Genomic DNA, 24,642 nt, shown 5'->3' with positions numbered 1-24,642 from the left:
ACATTTTGCTTTATTAAAGTCATTGTAACTTTTATTATTATTGCATGTCTTGTTTTGAGTAAGACAAGTAATATTGAGTATTAATATCTTCTTTCACTGAAACCTGTCAGGTATTAAAGACAAAACATTGTAATAGATGAATGTTATGTAAACACATCTGGTTGTTAATGCAAATGGTTTCTGATTTTTTATATTCTCAATTGGAAAATCAGAATGGCAGCATCTTAAGATAAGAATCACAGCAAAATAGAGCAAAGATGCAAAATATGTAAAGGAAAAGTCAAACTAATGTTTCAATATAAACAAAGAAAAGAAGAAAGAATGAAAATATAAACATTTACTGAATAGAAATGTCTCCAAAAGGCATTGGTAAACAATGCCGAATCCCTGGATTTCAGAGTTCTGCCAGGTCACTGCATTTGTTCACCACTGGCAAAATTAAATCAATACCCTTTGGGATGAAGAAATGACCATTATGCTTAGCTTCAGGTAGTCTAACATTTTTAACTATAATGTTAAGCTACAATCATGTCATCTTTTGAAGAAAGTTTTTTTTTCTAATTTATCTATATGATATGGCTGTACTTCTGTTTTGGGAAGGAAAACCTCAAAAGAAAAAACTGTCTGAAATCCAGATTCAGAGAGGATTTTGAATCAGGCATAATGAAAACACGTGGAACTTAATCCAAAACATCAATCTGTATATTTTCAAAAGGCACTATTAAACTAACAAACACGATTCATCAGAATGCATGCTCAAATTATTGAAGGTAACCACTTTCAAGCAGGAATCATACATTTTTAAAATTACTCCCCATTTTTGCATAAAGAAATTAAATGTCAAAGATTTTCATTAGCTGTGAGAAGAGTAAGGAGTATGCTGAACTTGTGTCATGGTTTAATCCAGCTGCAAATGAAAATGAGAAAACATGCTCTGGTCATGTGATGTACAGCTAAAAACAGAGGATGGCAGTATATGCACACTAAATGGAAACTTGTTTTCCATTCTGAATCACTGCGATAACGTTTGATCTCAATGGCAATAAAGCTTATGGCGAGCATATAATTTCTTTTGTTTTGTCTTTATCCTTAATTTTGGAAGATTGTTTTTAAAACTTGAAGAAAAATTACAATTTCACACAAACCAAAGAGTATTTACCATTGTTTCATAGCATTCTCCAAAATCAACTTGAGACTTTTTAAAATGTTTTCCATTATGACAAAGCGTCTTACATTGTGGGGGTAGGAGGGTGTAGTTTGTTTTTTGGCTTTTTGAAAATAGTAAACATACTTAAAATATATTTAAATCATGTTGACCACAATATAAAAAAAAATATATAATAAAATAATGCCCACCCCATTTCTAAAAAATAGAAAAAGCAAATTAAGAGATTGATTTTGAATCTATTTGGAATGTTTTCTCAAATAGCCTTAATCAATGTCATTACCATGCCAGAAACTTTGAAATTCAGATTCTTTGACTCTTAAAGTGTTTGTGTATATCACCCTGTAGCAACCAATTAGAATGGCTCGATGAGTGTCCAAGAAAATTAAGGCTCACGTTTGTCCAGACGAAGAGTGTTAACGTATTGCTGGAAGTCCTTTGGATGGCCTTCATGTTATTTAAAATCTTTGAAGATAACAAGGCTTTGAGAAGCTTAATCCAAGGAGCATCAAATCTGATGTGATGGCTGCAGGTTTTATTTATTTGAATTAGACTTAGAGCTGATCCTTGTACAAAAGGGTGCCATTAATATTTAGAATTCATATTCTAAATTCATTTTCTAAAAATCTTGCTGATGCTTTGACAAATACCTTTCATTTATTCTTGAAAGATAATTTGTTTGAGCTTTTTCCATTTTTGCAGCATGAAAAAGCTAATGGGAGCATGAGTAATCAGAGTCATTAAGACTTATATTTAAAATACAAAAGCAAATTTCATAAATAAACACACAGTTTGAAGCCATTGTATTTTATGTTGTGATTTGGACTTATTTTTTATGTTTTTCTTAATTTATGTTTTCATTATTAGATAAACTATTACCAGTACAAGAAGATGTCCCTGTTCCCTAAAATACCTTTATTGCTCACAACAAATTGCTATTGTGTTTAAAGGTTTTAGTTTTAACTTAGAAAAAATGGGCATGAAAATATAAAATAAGAACACAAAGTAAAATATGGTCTGGAAAGGAGAGTGTTATGATAGAAAAATAAATGACAGTATTCCACAAAGACAAATAATTTCACATATGTAATACACTAAAAAACAGGACACTGCAGAGGTCAGTGAGGGGAGTTGAGAATGTCATTGGAACATTTCGACCTTTCGGCATCTGTTTCAGAGCCATCGCGTGGATAGGGCGCTGAAGACTGTCAAAGCTTTTCTATGAACTTTTGAACCAAATGATAATGACAAGTCAAAAGCCTAACCATGAAACTGTTACACAGCCCTCTTCTTTAAGCTGCGGAAGTTGCAAAAGTTTTTTTTGTGCATTTTCATCTTGCTTTCTAATATGTATCTTTCCAACAATTGTTCACAATAATCTGTTGCACATTGGTAATTTTGCTGTCATTTCAATCCGTACAAAAGTGAATGACAAAAATTGATTTGATTTATTATACCTGAAAAGGAACACAGATGAAAATGAGCTTCCACATCTAAAAAGCATGATGAAAAAAGACATGTACTCTCTTTTTAATGAATAAACTGGAAACAATCAACAATCCAAGAATGATATAACTTGTTTTAGAAAACAAATTCTTATTTAATTTAACTTTCAAATAAATTAAGAGAAACACAACATGCATCAGGTTAAACCAAGCGCCTCCTCTGGAGACAGAGTCACTGCCCTAAAGTTACTACAGAAACAGTGACAGTTCGCCGCGGCCAATGAAATCCATTTTTTAACTCTAAAACTTTTCAGCTACACCAATCAGAAGCTGCAAGTGCAAAATCTCTTATTCTATTGGTTAGGTTGAACATACGGAACTGACGTTTTATAGCGCGGGTCTGTCAAAAAACTATCAGCCGCTAATCTGTAATATTTTCCAGGAAGCGCCTGAAACATCGCTTGTAAAGACTCTGTACTTTCTTATTAAGGGGCAAACGTAAAGGATCTGCAACACACTGTTAAGTCTTTTGCAACTGTTTCTTGGTATTGTAATCTTAAGCGTTACGTGACAGTTCTTAAATTGGATTAGCCCACAGTTAAGCCAGTGTAAAATAATGGATGTAGCCTACTTCTTCCTTAGCTAGGCTGATAGCTGGAACTTGGTGCTACTACGTTAACCTTTGGACTTCTCTGTTTTACTAACTTAATGGTAGAAATATGCCTCATCTGCTTAATAACTCATAATTGGCGAGAAGCACCTCTGTGATTCCTGTCGTTACAGACATTCAGTAACTTTCCACAGTTCTCCAGTCAGTTCAAGGAGACGAAATCTAGTTAACATGGAAAGCCACAGCCAAAGGTTTGAGTCCAGCACAGGGCGAGACAGTAAACATCAAAAGAAGAAAGCTTCTCACAACAGCACGTCCGGGTTTGATGACGGAGACCGCAAACCAAAGTTTGTAAGTATAAAATGAATAAATAGAAGGGTTCAATTTGTTCTAGTTCTAGTTGGACATAAAGTAAACATGTGATGGACAAACTGAGATCCTTTCTCAATATAACGTCAGACTTGTTTTGTTAGTGACAGGAAAAAACAAAATCAGCGGCAAAAAACAAAAACAAAGGGTGTTAATATCATCTATTATGTGTGTTTTGACTTTGTTTTAAATGTTTGTAAAGAAGATATTTTTTAAATTTAGTTTAATGTTTTTTTTTGTTAACGTAAACATTTTGTTTTAAAATGAAGACAAAACCAGATACACAAAAACAACAGGTCAGGAAGAGGACTCCTGCAAGAAATGTTCTCTTTTGATAGACCTTTCCTGGTTCACACTTGTGAATTATCACATTTAAGATGGCAAAATTTTGTATTTGCTTGAATTGTCCATTTTAAATGTGACCTTGGTTGTTTTTTGACTTTGTTGTTGCATGTCAGGACTCAAAAGTTAAAATTAGCACAGGGGTTTAGCCAACCCTAATCTATGTGTTTCCTGCTACTACAAACCAATCAGGGCTCTGTCTGCTTCCATTCACTAGGGAGATGTTAGTGTCTATTGCTGGCAGGCGGTGGGGGGCTTGTTTATTGTTGCACACACTTGACGGCCTTGTAGACAAGAAAGTTGTTTATCACACAAATTTTGTTAATTTCTTTTTGACCCCAGTGTTTTGAGTGTAAGTCAATGTCATGGCCATATTCAGAGTCTAGTCCAGTCCAGTCTAGTCAGCTAAAGGAAACAAACTGACCCTCTGTGATTGGGGTTTCCTGGGGATCTAAGAGGGGTTGTGAAGTCAGGTTGGAAGACTGACCTTGACTATAATTACATATTGTAGAAAGAATGCGATTCATTCAGTTTTTTGATGGTGGTTTATTCTATTCTATTTATACTACTCTACTCTATTTCCTTCACTGAAACTGTCTGACATTTATCTATGGAAATGGTTTCAATAAAGAATGTTGGAAATGGATAGCAATAGCGAGAAATAAAACATTACATAAGCTTGATAAAATCTTCCCAGGATCAATTTTTGTGCATCAAATTATGCTAAAACTTATAATAAAACAGCTAAAGCTACTTGGTCAAGAGTTTATGTTCCAAGAACATAATAAAATAAATTGAACACTGTTGGAAACGTAGTCAGTAGGATGCTCTGAAAAGATTGTGTCTCATTTTTATTAAAGTACAACTTATATTGAACTGAGCTTTGAATTCAGAATAGGTGATATGTAACTTGTATTGCAATATATTGGAATTTATTGTATTAACAAAAAGAACTACAAAAAAACACATTTAGAAATTCATCAAAGTTCTGTTCAATTTGTTTCTGAATCAGACAATAGGACAAAAAAATTAATAAAATGTATGTATTAGTACTAAATAATGCCACATACATTTAGTTATTGCACAATCATAACTTTTTTCAAGCAAAAACTGAATTTATTGATGACCTCTTGGCACAGTCAGTAGAAAAATAGTTCAGTGTTTCAGAAAGAAAATCCCTCTCCTGTTTCCAGTATTTGTTGTTTGCAAGCATCAATAATTTGATTTTGTTGTCATCACAGGATAACAGTATTTTTCGGACTATAAGTCTCTCCTCTACTTTTTTCCCACACTTTGAACCATGCGGCTTATAGCCCGGTGCGGCACTTCTGTGGATTTTTCTTCAACCCGGGGGCTCTTTAGCAGAAAATGAATCATTGGAAGTTAAAGTTGGAAATCAAAGAAGAAAGCGCTAATTTTCATTTAGAACAAGCACACGCTATCAGCAGGCATGTCGGAGAAATTTCTTCAAACTCATACCCCCTCATCATAGAAACAATACAATGAAAAAGATGATGCTTTTAGGTTGAAAGCTATTGATCTGGCCGTACAGGAGGGAAATAGAGCAGCTACACGTAAACTTGACGTGAACGAGTCCATGGTTCAGGGTTGGAGATGCAAGGTTGCGTCCGTAATAAATCCAGCAGATTTATTAAGGACACAGCCTGCTGCTGCGTCCTTGTGGAAAAAAAAAAAGATTTTTTGAAATTTGCCCTTTCATTTTTAAATAAAATGGCTAGACAGATGCTAGGAAGAGATGTCACAGTAATTTGAGCAGGTTTCAGCCTTATCAGTGGATTAGTAATTTTACACCAAATCTACATAACTTTAACTTAGTCTAAATCATTTTAGACTCCTTTAAAGCACTTTCAGTACTCACAAAGCATATAATAGAGTCCAAATATGAATATTTATGCTCTTTTCCTATTTTATTCTTGAGCCTAACTAAAATGTTTAGATAATTTTGATTACATTTCACTGAAAATATTTTACAATTTTTTATTTTATTAGAATAGGTTTTCAGAGCACATTGAGGTTCGTAAGATGTGTGCAGAATAGCATAAAATGCAACACATAAAGCAGTACCATATAAAGCACTTTATAAATAATCAAGAATTGCTCTTAAGAGTGTACAGCAAAAAACTGACAAGCCTAAATGCAATAAAGAGTTATGCCATACAAACAGTGAAACACTGAGAATGAAATTACTGGCAACATAAAACGTAAAGTAACATTTACTAGGGCAGGAAAACACATTTACTTGACTGGCACTAAAGAAGCTGATGAACATATATTAAACAGAAAAGATCAAAATCTTTTCCACTGTATAAATAAACCTCCACAGTTTTTCAACCAAACTTTTTGGTTTTTTTTAGTCATGAGATTCTGCTGATTTTCAACAAAGGCAAATAAATGGGAGCCACAGAATATATTGTTTTGTGAAGAAACTTTGGCTTACACCAATTGTACTTTCAAATAATACTGACTGTCAGGGAATATGGCGTGATTTATAGGGGTGCGTTGATTGATCAACTCCAAATTTCTTAATTTTGGGTGATTAGGAATAGTTCGATACTTGCATGTGAAACCGATCTTATCCGCTGACATTACCGAAAGATCTTATTTAACTCTGCAAAGGTCTGAAAATAAGCTGTTCCCTTTTGCTCTGGTGTGTGAGAAGGCTGCCTGACAAACCTGCCCATCAAGCTTATTGTTCAATATTTTTTAAGAAAATAAGATTGGAATATTGAATGTGTATTGTGACCTTGTATTATAATACCTGACTGTCAGTAATAAAATCTTCGTCGGTCAAAAATTGGAATGAGCAGGTCGGGATTTTTAATCAATCGCTCAATCAATCTTTATGTATGGAAGACTATTGCACACAATAAAGCAACCAAAGTGCTTCACAGGTTAAATAGTGAGATAAAATACATTTTAATACCTGTAATTGGCCAGAAGCTGAATTTGAAGCACCTCTGGTAGTTTTTCCATCTGTCACCCATTTTGTCTCCACGACACCTATTGTGATTTATTTGGCATAGGCTCAGTGCTCAGGCCAGAATTAAAGTCCTTAAGACCTTGCAACAGTCAGGTTGTTTATGACAACAAACTTTTCAGTCTTCACTTTTAAAAGTTTTATTTATGTTATTTGTCAGTCTCCAGGTGTGGATTAGCATTTATCATTTTCCACTAGCAATACCAAACTAGTTGATCGTCAATTTGTCTTATCTGCTTTATATGTCTTGCGGCTTCGCTCTTCTGTGCCACACAGTCGCTTATGTAACAACACATTTCAAGGATTCATTTTCATTTTCATTACAAAATGGAGTGAACACATATTCTGGGATTAGTCTCTGGTTTTATTATTTATTAAATGTCAGATAAAGGCTGCCAAGTGGCATAAAAATCACAAGCTGAAGAGAGATTCTTATCCCTAATTTGAGACTTTGCAACATTTTTCTGAGCTATTGTGAGTTGCATTGTGTCCTGCTGTTTAGAAATGCGGCCTTCTAAACAGAAGGACATGGTTGGGAATATTTGCCTTCCAGAGGATGAAGTTGATTTGTGTCCTGAATTCTTTCTTTGTTTTACTCCCCATTATAGAACTTGGCCTTTAAAAACCTCACAGACGATGTGGTAAGATATGAGAAACTAGTGCATATTCTGTTATCAGACTGTGAACTATTTAACATAATACTTTTTAAGACTAACTAATCCATTGATGTGAAGTGGAATTTAGTTTTTATAGTGATAATTTAGATTTACTGACAACTGGGTAGAGACTGCTGCTTTTCTCACTAACAAATAATTTCCTTGTCAACTTTTCATTAAGGAGTAGAAAATGCTTTGCACTGTGTTTGGCAAGCAGAGTCGGCTTGTTTTCATACAATTTATGCATGAATTAGTGCTATTGGCCTATTGTTCAAATTTTGTCTTTTCTATGTGATAATTTCTTAGATGTGTTTATAATCTCTCATGTTTTGTTTACCTTGTCTTTGCATTAATATATTTTTTTCACACTTTAGCACTGAGGTGAGCTGAAGCCCATTCCAACTGGATCCAAAACATTCTTGTACTTGTTCTCTTTCTTTTCCGCAGCTGGACAGATTTGCAAGTATTCGAATTCCTGGCAGCAAAAAGGAACGTCCACCCTTAACGCTACCGAAACATAACTCCAATGACTGGTCCACTGCTTCAGCATCAACCCTCCATCATTTTGAGGAGTTCTCTTCAAAGATCACCTCGGAAAAAGAGATCTTGGCTCTGTTTGAAAAGATGATGGTATGTCTTGTCATTATGCTAACTTGCCTTAATTATCTTTTTTAATTTAAAGCATTTTGAGATACACTTAATATAATTTAAGCAAAGCCAGTTGCAAAGTTATAAGGATATCAAAACATATTTTAAATGATTGCTCTATCTGAAATGTAGTTATGGTGAAATCTTCATTTTCAGAAAGAAAAAAACAAAACATCTACAAGTTTTAAAACTCTATAGATCTTTATATTGTAAAGAAATAGACAACTTAGCTTGGTTTTCTCCTGCCACATATGACATATCTGTACAATTGTTTTTTCCTTTAATTCTGTGAGCCCTGCTGACTCAGATACAATCAGATGAGTCACTCGCTAAAACAAAGTACAGTATGTGAATTAAAAAATGTGAACATTTTGATTATTTTAATTGGTTAATGCTTGAATCAAAGTCTAGGCTGTGTCCACTGTGTTCTTTTTCTTTTTTTTTTGTTATGTTTTTGCTCTTTTGACCACTTTGGTGCAAGGACTGCTGATTTAATGGGTTTCATCTGCACTGCCGAGTCTCTTCAAAAAAGCAACTTAATTAAAAAACAGTAAATGAGATACAAGGATAAAAAAAGAAATAAAGTTGAAACCATTTTCCTTTCAGTGCACAGAATGTACATACTTTGTATTGTACAATCCTGAAAATAGTTTCTAATAAAAATGTATGTTAAAGGTCATCATGAGTTATCTACCTTGCATTACAATAACTTTTCAAAATATGAAAATAAATTTACCAAAATAATGCACATGCAATTAAGTGTAATTAAAAGTAACTTTAGAATCTACATCGTCTCTTCCGGTTAGTCAAGACGTTGTCAATTAGAGAAGCTGGGTGAAGCAGGAAAATGATGTGAAACCCAATTAGAGCTTATGATTAATTTATTCAATAATATCAGTAATTGGCAGGAAGGATTGTTTAGACCATGTTATTTACTCTAATTAGGACCAAGCATTGCCATTAAGAGTCAAACTGGTAAGCACCCATTCAAACACCTGCAATGGCTGACATCATCCCAACTTGCTTCAGATCACAAAGCATCTATTTATTCATAGGAAAAAAGTGCCCTGGCAGCTCAGAGAAATTATATATTTCTAAACAAACTATGTGCATATCACCAAAAGGAAACTTGATGCGACTATTTCTATTTGCCTAACTCCATATCTTCTTTTCAACTGACAAACTGTTGTGTTAAAAACAGCTCCTCATATACATAATGTCACAACTTATGGTTTATGTGGTTTTATCAACAAAATTGTCATTTTGTTTATGGTGGTTTGTATTTGTCTTTGAACAAACATCTCTCACCTTTTTTTCAGGAGGACATGAACTTGAATGAGGACAAAAAGACTCCTTTGAGGGAAAAAGACCTCAATACAAAGCGAGAAATGGTCCTCCAGTATATTTTTGCAGCCTCCAAAGCAGTGAGTTTTTTGGCTTAGAAGTTTACTACCAAATGTATTTTTTTCCATCTAGTTTGTCATGTCATTTTTTTCTTAAATGTTTGAGGTATACAATTCAATTAGTAAGAAATCTGAAATGGATTTTCTTTATTTGTTTGTGAACAATAATTGTCAGGTCATCTCCCAAAAACATATTCCCCTGAGGAAGTGGAGCAAAACTACCAACTTCCCCCTGCTGGGATATGCCCTTTGAGGACATATTCTTTAATGCCTAAACAGGGACAATCTTGTAATTCATTCATTTTCACTTGAATTTAAAACTGCTTCCTCTATCAGTGAAACTGATGAGTGTTTTTCTTCTATGTTGTATCGCTTGGTAAAAAAAAATATTGAAGTTGATAAAAAATTGACAGGTTCTGTTCAGACTTCAAAGAAAATCAGAAATTGGTGATCGCTGTATGGTGTAATTTTTGTAGCAGTTGGAACAGGATAATTACTGGTCAGAAAAAGTGTATTATGTGATGTCACTTTGTGGGTGCAAAGTAATAGTTTTGATGATCTTTAATCTTATGATTGTGCACCTCATCTTCAATGCTACTCATTCAAATGCATCATGGCCTGCATGCTGACTCCAGTAACGATGTACATGCCAGGTTTAATGTTTGGCTAATTAGTAATGTTGTGAACATTTGTACATGCGATGAGACCTTTTCACCATTTTAGAGGACTACCTTATGAACATAAATCAAGCTCTAGATTATTTTTCATGAATTCAGTGAATTCATTCTATTTTTTTCAAGCTTTTATATATGATTTCTTAAAATGCATTCATTTAAGTTTCATTCTGCAAAGCAACAAAGGAAAAAAAGTTAAATAACCTTTCACAAGGCACTGTTGTATGAATATGGTAGATGGCTCTCTTGAGAAACACTTTCCACGTGAGCTGTTGCTCAAAATAATTGTTGACCTTGGACTGTGTGTATTGCAGTAGTTGACTTGAAATAACCACTATACCTCTCAACGACCCCTAGTCTGATTTTTTTTTTTTTTTTCTGGAATGCCCTTGCTGTGCAGGAAATTATGTTTTACTCAGTTTTTGTCTTTGAAACACCACAAATCTTCAAGATCCCTTTAGTTTTGTCTCTCAGAGATTTTTGAAATTCAAGTCAGACTTTGGTGTTCTTATTTTTAAATTGTTAGGAAAAAGAATGCACGCACATTTTCATAACTTTACTGATTCATGCAAAAAAAAAAAAAAGTAATTACTCTGTAGATTAAACTTCATGGGGTGTTTATTTGGAGACCATCAGACCAACCCTTGCTTCATGTTGTGCTTCAGGGAAGTGAAAGCTGGAGTACAAAATATTTTCCTGAAACACAGAAAAATCTTTTGGAAAAGGTAGCAGTGCTTTTCAAAGTAGTAATGCTGCTACTTTGAAATGCATACATCTTATTTTCCATCCCAGTAAAATCATCTTAACTGGCATAATTTAGTGTAGATTGTAGGATGTATTCTTATTTACCCTCCAAGAATCCGCCCAATATTGGTTTAAAAAGAAACCAGTATGAAGACAAACATTGATTTTGATTATACCATATTTAAAATATCTCACTTCACTAATTTTGTTTTATGTTGCAGTATACTAACTGGTTTAAGGTTAGTCTTCATGATCTTATTATGATTAATGTGATTAATACCATTAATTAATATTTCAGGAATGCTGTACTACCATTTAATACGATGCAAGTAACAATTTTGTCTGTTGCAAAATGTTTACCCTTCTTTAAGGGCATAAAAATAGATACAAAAAAATGAAACTTGTCAATATTTTTATTCTGTTTAAGTAAACAAACTTTCAGTTCACGAGGGAACATGCATGCAACTTCGCAAAAAAATACGTGCCTAAAAGATTTTTCACCTCTTGAAGAGGTAATGAAGGGAAATAGATATTTAGCACATTGCCTTACCACTAAAACTTCTGCATATCCGTCAAAGAGAGTTTTCATCTACCTTGCAAATGTAGGTCAACACAATCTGTTACATAGTCTTTACTATGCAAAGACTGTGTGCATTTCTCTTTTCAGGCGTATTTGGAATTATGCCAGATGTTTTATTTTATAAACTTGAAAATATGTTTATCTTTATATGAAGGAAAGGTAAAAAATCTAGTTACTGAACATTTATTTTGTATGAAAAAAAATCAATCATAACAGCAAAAAAACAAACAAAAAGAACAAATGAAATGCTACAAGGTTTATTTTATGGTCAATGTCAGAAGATCTCTGAACAATGATGTTATTGTAAGGGGATCATGAAGAAAGCCCATAGTCTCCAGTGGAGGAAAAAAATCCACATTGTGGCACATGTGAAATTTTCAAGTCTTCCTGCTTGCTGTTTTTAAAAAGTTAATTCAAAGAGCCTTGAAATATCACTGACACACTCACTTGAAGCTCTGGTGGAATTTCTACTTGAGGCCAATGAAAACATGGTCTTCGATAGTCTTATGTTTTTAAAGCATTTTTGGATATATATTGTCAATTGCTTTGTTTTTTTTATTTTTTTTTATGAAAACTAAATGTATACTTACAATTTAAAGTACTTATTTGTGCACTATTAAGTGTGAGTGCATGTTATGAGCACAAGTTCATCCTAAAGACCTTTTGTCTTGGGGTTTAGTTTGGGTGGTTAAAGTAGATGTGTTGATCCATTGTTCTTTCTGTCAACTGGGCCCCGAGCATTCTCCACACAGGCAAAACACACTGAGAAATTTATTATTTGCAGTGGAAGTTACCCTGCGCTCCCACAGCAGGGCAGGTCAGAGGACGCTCCTGTGAAGGGATGCCAAGCAGATATCCTTTAAAGTGAACCAAATGATATTTTGGGAACTTTTGAAGTTGCTTCCTTATTTCAAAATTAAAACAAGTTCTTGTTTCTTGATATAGATTCTTTTGTCTCTTCTTTTTGCTTTCTTCAAAGGCATGTTTTGACATTTAAAAAAGTCAAACTTGAATGATTTATGGTTGTTTTAGAGGGGGGGAAAGCTTATACAGAACCATATAATCATAAGAAGTGTTGTCTGTTGATCAAAGTCTTGTTTAAGCTTTTATTTTCTCTGATGATTGCAAAATCATTATAAAAGTGCTCAGTAAAGATATAAATGCCAATCCATTTATATCTTTGCTGAGCACTTTTATTGCTACTCTTGTATAGAAAATTAAAAATAAATATTTAAATAAAGGAATGGAAATCACATAAGTAGAGTAGAAATGCAGCTTTCTGAAGTTTTACATACACAATATCTTTTATCACCAATCTTGTTTGATCAATGTTGATAAATGCATTATGCCTTATCCACATCCGGCTCTAGAGGAATATTCCTAGGGGCTGCTATGGCTTATTTATTTTTATTGTTTTTTAGATGGGAGGCAGTAAACTGGCTTTTCATTTAGCAAAAATATATTGGCAAAACTTTGTGTAACCTTTCAAATGAAATACAAAATAAACACTAGGCTAATTACCTAAACAGTAATATCTCCATGAACCAACCAGAAAATCCTAATCATACTCAGATTAACATAAACATTAGCTCATAATGTTGCAGATATGTGGAACATGTCCCACTCGTGTTTGCCCGTCTGTTCCATGTGCCATATGTTTTGTGCATACTGCCGTTGCCATTGGGTGGTAAAGGATCTCACTCTAATATCATGGGTTGAACTGTGGTGCCAAATTCTTACCCACCAGGCCTGCCCACTGGCTGGCCATACCCATACAAGGACCAATTAATGTTGGTTTTATTATGTTTCACTCAAAATTTAAGTAGATGTATAAGGGATTTTTTTTCCTTTTTCTTTCTTCAATTTTTCAGGGAAGCCTGAAGAAAAGCCATCAGATATCTCCACAGGAATTCCTCAGTGAGCTGAAGTCAGGAGTGATGGACGAACGTCTGTTTGCCTGTCTGGACTCATTGCGAGTGTCCCTGACAAGCAACCCTGTGAGGTACAGATAAGATATTAGGGTCTAATAATGGTTACTAAAGTCCCCTCTTGAGTTTAGTCGCTATGCATGTTGCCTGTTTTGTAGTTATATATTTTAAAATGTGCTTTAATTTAGATTTTGCCTTTATATTTTAGTACTTTGTTGAAATTTATTCAAATGTTTAAATTGGAACTCTTTGAACTGCTTTAAGGTCTTTCAGTTCAAACAGATCTTAATGAACTTGAATAAGGGACCTGAACTGTTAGTGGGAGAGTTGGTCACTATGCTTTTTGCTGTAATCGACGTTTGTGGATCTTTCCTCTTTCCTTTCTAGCATTTCACATTAACTTTTGCAATCTTAATTATGACATGCATAGATGAACTGTATTACTTAAAAACTTAGTTTAATGTATATGAGCTGTTTTTTTTCTCTCTTTGTTAAAGTGACTATAATAAAAGGGCCTGCTTTCTAATGCAGCATATTAGGCATTAAGAGGTCCTATTCTTTGACACAAAATGTCTAATTTTCCTTCATCAAAAGTGAAGTAGCATTTAAAAGAGCTGGCTGCTTGTGTAAGTGAAAGTAAAGTGACTTTCACATATTTAGTTTGGCAATCCTGAGTGTGCACATGAATGATTAAGGTAAACTTAATAAACAGTTTAGTTTAACGGGTTCAAAATCTATTCAGTGTTAAAAAGATCAGATTACATAATAAAATTGCTCCAATTTCTGAAATGTTTCCAACAATGTTGTTTTTTAGTTTGCAGGTAAACCTTCAAATTGTTTCTAATTTGATCCTATGGTCTCAGCAAACTGAAACATTTAGGCCCAAATTAGTTTAGACACCTGGGAGATTACGAAATGTAAAACCTTTACAATACAATCCTTCTTAGTTTTTGTTTACATTTTAACAAAATGTCCAAAGTATTTTACACTATTTTCAATAATTACAGTGAAGAGTCTTTAATGGCATTTCAGCAAATAAACACTTATGATTAGTGACAGGCTTGTTGCTTGTTTCCAGTAACTTTTCAACAATTTATCTTTTGAAATGAGCTCCAAGTCCTTGAGGCTGAGCTCGCAATCACTTCAGTGTTTGGGTCCCTCCACAGATTTTGTGCTGGATACAAGTTGGCCCGCTGACTGGGCCAATTCAAAACATTAATATTACTTCCTTTCAGGAGAAACATGTTGGTAAAATTACAAGATTACTTTAAATCTATATCTGAAATTGTCATGAATAATAATGGGATTTCTACTTAATATGAGCATGCTGCTTAACTCAAACAATATTCTTCAGTAAAACCAACATATAAAAATACCAAGCTGTAATTGTGTCACATAAAACTAACACAGCAACATGCTGTTAGGTTTTTTTTTTTTTTTGAAGTTATTTTTAAGCCTTTCCAGTCTTTGTTTAGAGTCTTTCAGTTTAGTGGATAGATATTTCTAAATGTCTTCTTTCTTTTTTATGTTGCAGTAGTTTCAGTAAAAGTGACTGTCAGGAGAAATGTGGCCGGTAAGCTCTGGTGTTTGATGAAGGGTCCACTGATCAGACTGTCAGACTCAAGCCTAATGACAAAAGTATGGACTAGATCATAAATCTGGCTTGGCTAGAAACGGCATCAACCTCTCGCCTTCTAATAGCGCCATTAAAGTCCTGAGTTGCTGGATTGATTTGGAAGTAAAACCTTTTTTCTGCTGCAGTTTTTGGATACTGATCAGTGTCACTTTCTTGGCAATGATGCAAACAGCTCCCGAGCATTTCCTCAGTGCAGTGTGTGTAGCCTGCAAGAGGAGGCAAGAGGAAATATTTTCCCATCTGGATCTCTCTGGTAGAACAGACCATCCTAAAGTTAATTTCATAATTCTGGCACTTGTCTGACTCTTTTATGCGTTACCACAGCATCTTCAGTTCTATGTCCCTTTTCATAAAAAGCGGCCAGTGCTTTAACTTATAGGTTCAGCAAGGCCACACAATGTAATTGTATAAAATGGATTTGATAAATGGATCTGACAAAAAAGTGGAAATTGGTTTTTGATACTGTATTATAACTGACCTTCATGTTTAAGGCTCCACAGTCATTTATTTTTAGCTTAGCTTCCACAAAGGTAAACACTCTTGTTTCTTACTTGCATCATACTAAAAAACAAAACCTTGGATGCCGTTTCTGCCTCACACTGCCATGAACTTCAAATAATGAGTCATGCTTCCTATGCGGAAGGTATTTTTCAAGAGAACTTTTCATTTCAACATTTGTTACATATCCTGTGGAAATATTTCATCTTTTGTTTTAGGTTTTTAACATTGCTTTAACTTTAGCCTCCTGCTTTATCTCACTTTTATGCTTGTATAATTATACAAAATGTTCAAATTATGGGACACATTTGAACCCCTGAAGCTGGATATAACAAAAAATTATTGTTCCATTTGTGAAGTTACTGTAAGTGCAACTTTTTCCCTTTGTTTCCAAATTTTCCGAAACAATTATTTTCTTACTGACTCAATAACTGTTCTACTTTTCTTTTCCTACACACTAAATAAGGAAGTGGGACAGCCCACATCCTTGCACTGAACATGCAAAGCATTGTGTTTGGACTAAGAATGAAGGGAAAGACTTTGGACAGAAATTAGATTTTTTGTAATTTGGCAATGAACGACACTGTTCTAAATCAGACCTCTTCAGGAAGGTTTACTTGCAAAATTATTTTGGTGTTAAAGCATCTACAGCAAACCTCAATTTGGAATGAGATAATATAAATTCTGTTTCTCCTCTTTGTCCTGCTAAGTGACTGTGTGAACAACCCAATGTCAGCAATGTATTTTCACAGCACTGTGATGAGCTGTGCTCAATATGGCTCCAGACCGAGGACTTTCAGGGAGAAAATGTAATTGAAGTTTTCTCATTGGGGATGTGGGAGGGCTGCCAGATGCTAGGAACTAATGAAACCCAAGGGCTGGCAGAGTATGTTAGATTAGCAAACTGAATCTAAAATACTTTAGTTGTTTAGACAGGCTGTATGACAAATAAAAAAACATCTAATTGCTCAAGGATTAACAGGCAGGAAGACATCAGACAGATTTAGTTGTGTTTTATCCCTAAATTGGTCACCTGTGAATAATTCTGAAAGTCTCTTTGGCTGCCGTTCGTGTTTGGTCGATGTCCTTAGTTGGAAATAACGAGCAAAACCATATTGGATAGACTGTAATGACTGTTGATGGATTTTTTTCTGAGCTGTCTAACAGATAATCTACTTGCATGGGTTCATATCTGCTGCACTGGCATTTGCCACATTAAATATGTATAAACTATTGTGAACTTTAGTATAATGTACACCAACTCCAGTCTTTTAGGATCATGTTCCTGCAAGTTCTCAATGTATTTGCAACCCCACCCTGCTGATTCAAATGGCTGAAGTATCATCTCAGCATCTGCTTAGAAAAATCCTGTTTGATTTTTAATTTTTGTTTATAACTCCTCTTACACATGGAATAAAATTGCACAGTTTGCAGGTTCTGAAAACCTGCTTTGTCTTGTCCCAGCCCTCTTTGACCTCCTATAGAGAAAGAAGAGACACCCTCCTCTTATAAATGGACTCTGCACAATTGTTCTTGCTACTGAAATCTTTTCTCAGGACATGGCAGAAAGCTATTACATTGCCAGTTTCTGACCTCCAGGATTTTCAAAATGTCTAACGGCTTAAAACTTCAAAAAGCTTTTGAAAGCCGATTTGTCACCTCGATCCCTTCCACTTTCCTCTAATGTGTTTCAAGGCAAATTTAAAATTTATAGCAGCAGATCCTGATGGTGTAGGCTTGTTGGTTTCCGCAGCAATAATTCCTTCCATACATCATCGGATTATTTTCTTTTGCCGTATACCTCACCTACAGATGATGAAAAACTAACATGCAATTGCCCCTGAACTATGCATTTCAATGAAGTTGTTGTCAAGACCCTGTGTACTCTATAACCAGAATGGCCTGGACCATGACACGTTCAAGAGTGAAAGCTGAATTGATTTTTTTTTTTTTCTTCTTTAACATGAAAGTCCCATTCCTCAGATTCCTTGGCAGCAGGTTTCACAATCTTCATCAAGGCTGTGACAGGTTTTGTCTACCTCTTCCCTCCTTTTTAGTTCTGACCCTGTAACACATTCATTCTCACTCTCACTCAAAAAATATATCAAAGTTGCTCAAATCTCAAATTCTCTTTATCTTGTTTTTCTAAAAAAGGAATACAATTTACTTTATTCAGAACAATTTACCTTATTCAGAACTCTGACTCATAAGTTGCCTCAAATTCTTAAAGGACGATTAAAGAATTTATATACAATTTATGTCTTTAGCACACCTAAGCTACTTGATAAAGTTTACCACTGGAATCCTGTTGTTGCAACAAATATTTTTAAACAATAGTGTTTCATCATCTGTTTCAGCTCAGAATTTTAAAATCACATTTCCATTAATATAGGTGAAACGATACAGCAACAAGAAACAGACAGATGTACCTCATGGGCACACCATACCGTTTTTCTCATCTCAAGAAATTCAGTTCAAATTACAGCTTCTCTTTCCATCTTTCTACCTTGAGAATTTTGTTGATTTGATGCTTGAAAGCATGCTGTGCTGGCTGCTTAATTAAATGATCATGAGTGAATGCTAATGTTCAAAGCTTATATCCAGGTTTATTTGAAGGAGGTGCAGGCACTAAAATGCTTTTTATTTATTTCCATTTTCACATTCTGAATGTAATACTTTGGTTATAAATATCATACTAAAATCTGGAAAGTTTTTGCTGCTTTTGTCTGCCTGAAATACACTATTTTGGAAATCAAATTAAATGATTAAAAAGTCAATATGATTTTAATGTTGGAGACAAAATCGAGTCAGTGGTTCATAGTATTTAGCAAAATGGTTTAGTACATTTCTAACTTAAGAAAATATGTCTGAGATTCCTGAAGAGAAAAGCTGGAGAAAATAAACCAACCTTAGATTTAGTTTTATTGTCTTTCCTAACTACAGTGTTTATTCTTAGATACATTTTGTCTCTGACAGATATAGCTTTCAGCAAGAAAAATACATCTATATTAGATGTTAGTTCTATTCTTTCAGTATTATTCTTTAATAAAAGGTATTACTCATTAAACTTTCATTTTCTCTAAGATGTGTCCATAAGTTCAAAGAATGTGAAGCACAAAGTCAGCCTTCATACAGCTAATTAGGTGCATAATTTTTTGAGGGAGAGGCTTGTCTAACAATTGTCAAAGGATACCTTCTATACCTTCTATAAGAATTGAAATCGTTCCTTTGCCCAAAACTGCTTTCACTGCATATTATCACTATTAGGATCACCATTAACTAGGTATTGGCTGGTACCTGTATGAATGTTTTAAAAAGGTCACTACTCTTTCACCTTGCTTGCAAGAAGTACCAAGTTGGCTGTCTCAAAATAAAAATTAATCTGGCTCCCGAAGCAGGCAGCTGAACTGATTATCTATCTAATATTTGCCTGTCGAGCTGATGTTAGGACTTGAATATGAACCCATTTAAGGGAATGGTCAGTGGATTTTTTATGATGCATTACCTCTGGACAGTCTTGATCACCAGTTTCTATCAAGTCTTTTATTGGTTTTGGAGAAATTGCAGTTTTTGTAAAACCACTTTTGTGCAAAATTAATTTTACACTCTGAAGAAAGATTCAATGATTGTTTTAAAATATTGTTAAGACTATTTTATTTCATGAAAAAATATTTTTGTTGCATCATAGAGTTCTGGACTCCTTCAATGTGCCTTTGCTTTGTTGTTTTCCCCTGTCTGAACTGATTTAGTGAAGTCTTTTTTTTTTCTCAGGCAAGAACTGCAACATTTATAACTGCTGCCTTTCTTCTCAGCACAGAGTTTGGATTTCTGCTTGTTTTTGTGTCTAAAAACTTTGCACGGTGGTTGATGAGTATGAAATTGCTCTTGTCAGATGTCAGTCTCAAGCTGTTGTGGTATTGATTTATTGTATTCTTTTCCAGTTGGGTGCAGAGCTTTGGGCATGAGGGCCTTGGACTACTGCTGGACATTTTGGAGAGGTTGCTTTTCAAGAAACAGTAAGTTTATATTCAGTTCATTTTTTTTTCTGTAGTGGGCTATATATCCTCATCTTTATTGTGTCATGTCCACAGGCCGGAGAAGATTGACAAAAAAAACCAACATAAAATTGTCCAGTGTCTCAAAGCCTTCATGAACAATAAGGTATTGTCTATTTTATGTCAATTTTTCCCCCCTTTCCTCTTGAAGCTACAAATAATTTAATAAATTGCTAATACTGCAATGAAATGGTTCAAAGTTAAGGTAATAACATTTTACCAGTGACTATCAAACTCATGAACTTGTTACCATGTTCTCTTGGACTGTAGCCCATTCCACTATGTCAAACTTCAGGCATGGATCCCACTGTTCCACAACTTTAGATGTGTCTGTATGTCATCATAACTCTGTCACATTACTTGGATTAGAGTATTTGAAAGCATGAGACGTTAATTCAGTCATTTGATTCATGTGTGGTGGACTTGTGACATTGCAAAATACCAGCCCTCAAGGGCCAGACTGACATTTTTTCACTAAGTTATCTGTCTACCAAATGCCCATCACAGTAATCAAATTATATTTATGCATGTGTTAGATTAAGAATTTGCATATCTAAAATAATAATGTTCTAAATAGAAAATCTATACAATAAGTGTTTCTTGAGTTATTGAATATGATGTGTGTTTAATGTGCCTGTTTTTGATGAGCAAACTGTGAGAGTAAAGAAACTGAAACTATTACACTTTAAAGTTTTTATTTTTATTTTTTATTTTTATCAAAGCTACATTAATATAATAACTTATGTCTGGTTTTATTACATTTTAGATGAGTGAAACATATTTTGTTACTGGTAGATATTAAATTATTTATTTTATGTGTGTACAAAGTTTACTAATTATTTATATATTATTCATTGTATCAAAACTAATGATTTTTGGTTGAATTGCTTCATTTAAGATCTCAATGAAAGTATAAAAGCTATACAATTGATTTAAAAAAAATAAATATGTCTTAGTTTTAAATTTTTTTTAAAAAGATGCAGAATATAATCCCTTGAGTGTCATATTGAATCAGCCACAGTATTCTATTGTGAACACTATTTTATAAAGCCTGTTTTTCTCTGCTGTTAGTTGATAAGTTACTACATAGAAAAAAAATAATCCTCATATGACGCTAAAAGCCAGAAGAGACAGATAGACAACCCCTCTGGCATAAATTCTGCTGTAGGGTCTCTTGTAATCCTGCGTCTCAACAGGCGCCAGACACCAGCATTTACCCGTAGGCCTTTCTGTAAGCCCAGACCTTTCCTGGGCTGGAGAGGCATCTTGGGACAGCAGGTACCCGCTATGCCAAGAAGACAGGTGTTCTCGACCAGCTGTCGGTTGAACCTGTTTTTTTTTTCTTCTTGCTTCGTCTGTCAATTCCCATTTTTTGCAAATGTTCTGTTTTCCTAAGCAGTTTTATAATAATGTTCTAAAAGTTACATTATAACATTGTGCTTTGAAGAGTCCAACATATTTATTTATTTTTTAAAGCTAGTTTAAGACATTTTTTCACAAATTATAATTTCCTTTCTGTACTATGTATTTAAAATATGGCATATCAAACAGCTTTGACTATTTTGCGCTTTCAGAGCAACAGAAGGATAATTTAGTTTTACAATTCATTTTGGGTCTTGAAAGTCAAGAATTGCAGACAGTTCCTGGATTAAAGGACTAAGTTAATACTAGAGTTGTTGTGGTTCATACATGGTACAGTGATTTGCAGCAACCTACTAGCAAAATGACAAATTAGAATGACTGCTAAATCTGTTTAATTTCTGTGCCATTATTTTTTGTCATTTACTTTTCTTCTAAAGTTACAAAACTCATGTACAGTTTATTGCACAAATACATTACATGGGCAAAAATGTTCCCAGCTGGATGTAACAAAATAAATGGATACAAGCCTTTCATTGGATAATCACTGCATCGGGGGTTATCTTTATGGCAGCAAGTTACTTATCCCCAAGTGATGCGATGAGTAGCCTCTTATTTTTTAATCAAGCATGTTGACACACAACTTTTGTTCGCCTAAAAGATTTTAGTCTGTTTTAGAAGAGTCAGCTTATTGGCATCAAACATGCAGAGGGGACATCTGAGGAGATTGCTGACATTACTAAAACATGGGTTAGGAACTGTCCAATGTATTATTAAAAACCAAAAGAAAGGTGGGGAGCCAATGTCTTCAAGGAAAAAAAAAATCATGGATGACCAGGTTCGACAAACACTTAAACATTTGCTAAAATCAAATGGAGGAAACAACAGAAGAACTCAAAGCTATGCATAATGGAAACATCAAAGGTATTTTCACATGAAGAATGCAAAAGGAAATCAAGAAACTGAGACTTAAAAGTTGTGTAGCTATAAGAAAACCATTAATAAGTGAGGCTAGCAGAAGAAAAAGGCTTTAACTTGCAAAGTAGTAGAAAAATTGGAGTCTGGAGTAGTCAAAGAAGGGCATGCGATCTTATTAGTCCAGATTTACCCTCTTCGAGAATGATGAGCGCATCAGTGATGTGTCTCCCTTCAGTGATGCCGAGTACAAGCATGATCTGGGGTTGATGCAGTTGGTCAGGTCCAGGTCAACCTGACCAATTGCAGGTCAACTGACTACCTGAGTATACAGTACTTCCAGCTTTGACATAAAAACTAGATTTTCTACTAAGGTCTAAATAACTTTAAAAAACACAATGGTGCAAAAGCACTTTACAAATAATGATTTTTCAGTTCAACAGCATTTTCTACTGGCATTTCATTGCCATAATTACTGCATTGAGCCAGACCTTTAATCAGCACTCACATCCTGGATAAAACATTACAGATGGCTAGGATGACTGTTCTCTTTAAATATGGCATTTCGTCTGTCACACATTTTGTCATGCGGGAAAAAAAAAATGGCTTCATGGAAACTATGGAATAATGTTACATCCTTATATTTTCATTTTTATCTTCTAACAATTGAGATAGCACATTGTTCTTTTTGCCTCCTAGCCAGATTGCAATATAACTGAGCAATCTACCGTTTTTGTTGCAGTATGGCTTGGATCGAATTCTGGGGGAGGAGAAAAGCCTTGCCTTACTAGCAAGAGCCATCGACCCCAGCCAGTCTGCCATGATGACCGATGTTGTAAAGCTGTTATCAGCCATCTGCATTGTTGGCGAAGAGAACACGTATGTTGGTTTTATTTTATTCATCAACCAGACTAACTTTTGTTTTGTTTCCCAAAAACATAACACCTATTTCTTAATACAACTGTCCTTTGCCTTAGGTTGTTCCTAAATTAATTAATTAGTTTATAGTCATTTTCTTTTTTGTGATGATAATAAATTAAAAGTAATTTATCTCAAATAAATTTCATGCTCTTCCACAGGTTGGAGAAGGTTCTTGAGGCCATCACAACAGCAGGGGAGTGGCGAGCCATTGAGCGGTTCAGTCCAGTTGTGCAGGGACTGCGAGATCGCTCCATTCAACTTCAAGTGAGTTCAGTGTTCTTTTGTTTTACACTTCTTTATGGTCCAAACTAAGTGAATTACATTGTAATTCACAGATATAGTTAAACTATTGCTGAACAGGAATTGTAGATCTAAATGACCCCATCTCTTAAGATCACAGGAGGGTTAAAACATTCACTTCATAAAGACGTCCCTTAGATTTGACCATATAAGTTGATTCATTTTGACCTCCACAGATATTGTATAACTGACAATATTGCTGAGTAGCAATTACATTTAGTTGTTTTTTTTTTTGTCAAAACTTGTCAAAGACTTGTTCATAATGCTTGAGATGTAGAGCAGGAATGATAAAAGAATTTCTCAGTTTATCCTTGCAACATCATAATGCTTAAAACACATCGTATGCACATAGATATTAAGGACCAGATGTTTCTATTGAGCATAAATGACCAATTTAATCATCAGTTTAGGCACAGATGGGACAGAAATTAGAAGCCGGCCCACAAATTCATCTATGATGTTTGTTATTTGTCAGTCTGTTATTATCATCACCGCAATCATAAATAGTATGTCCTCAATGTTTGTTGAAACTTCACATCATGGCCACAAATTACATCCAGTCAGCAAGTACGTCACAAAGAGTCCATATCAGTGTGAAGCACTTTCCTTTCCATCTGCTCCCTTTGCACACACTTTCTCTGGACTGACGCTCAGATAGATATCAGTTGATTAAAATATAGTTAATGAGTCCAAATTTGATTTTATCTTTTGAAAGTAAACCAGACATAAGATTATAAAGGCAGAAATTGACAAAGTAAACAGCACAAGATATTCTTCTGATTTATGCACAACAACCTACCATCTCCCTGCTGATGGAGACACTTTAAATATTGATTATGAGTTGTTGTAAATAGGACAGCACTGGTTTGTAACAAGAATGTGGAAACACATTTTGTAAATATGATGTTTGAATTTTTAATCAGTAGCTTAGCGATGTAACTTAGGGGAACTGAAAGCATGCATAAACACAAAAACACACTGGGGCTTTTTTTTGTTTTTTGAAAACTTGTTTTATTGTTAAATAATTAGTTCTTGGATACAAATTAATGCCAGCTCATTAAAGTGAAAGATAAATTGCAACATAATTTCTAATTTTAACTATAAACTCAGTCCTAATAGTATTGCACCACTGTTATCTACACTATGGGTGTTGTGGTACAGGTTGGTTTTATGGTACGCTTTTATAATGGAAATAGACAAAATAGCATTCAGCACCAACTTTAGTCGTACTGCTCAGTGGAAATGAGGCATCTCCAGAGTTCTCGGTTGCTTCTTCAGTGTCGTCTTTAACTTACTCTGTAGGTTATCTATAGGACTTAGGACTACGAACTGAGATGCAATATATTTGGAATATATAAAGGAAATGGAAGGAGAAGACATGCAGAAAATGACCAAG

General features: G+C 34.4%; 1 protein-coding gene across 1 annotated transcript in view; it reads left to right on the top strand.

Moving 5' to 3' along the window:
• Positions 1–3,040: 3,040 nt before the first annotated feature.
• Positions 3,041–24,642, top strand: part of LOC129369604 (protein diaphanous homolog 3-like) — a 147,250-nt gene continuing 125,648 nt past the window's right edge. Inside the window, exons 1-9 of the mRNA XM_055045118.1 lie at positions 3,041–3,571; positions 7,538–7,570; positions 8,033–8,215; positions 9,553–9,657; positions 13,506–13,636; positions 19,638–19,712; positions 19,788–19,857; positions 22,768–22,904; positions 23,105–23,210. Coding sequence (XP_054901093.1) covers positions 3,452–3,571; positions 7,538–7,570; positions 8,033–8,215; positions 9,553–9,657; positions 13,506–13,636; positions 19,638–19,712; positions 19,788–19,857; positions 22,768–22,904; positions 23,105–23,210 — 960 coding nt within the window. The 5' untranslated portion in view covers positions 3,041–3,451. The remainder of the gene's footprint in view (positions 3,572–7,537; positions 7,571–8,032; positions 8,216–9,552; positions 9,658–13,505; positions 13,637–19,637; positions 19,713–19,787; positions 19,858–22,767; positions 22,905–23,104; positions 23,211–24,642) is intronic.

Source organism: Poeciliopsis prolifica, unplaced genomic scaffold (assembly GCF_027474105.1).
Source record: "Poeciliopsis prolifica strain line A6 unplaced genomic scaffold, Auburn_PproV2 SCAFFOLD021, whole genome shotgun sequence".
NCBI lineage: Eukaryota > Metazoa > Chordata > Actinopteri > Cyprinodontiformes > Poeciliidae > Poeciliopsis > Poeciliopsis prolifica.
The sequence above is the reverse complement of the archived record's forward strand: the minus strand, read 5'-3'. Positions and strand labels throughout refer to the sequence as shown.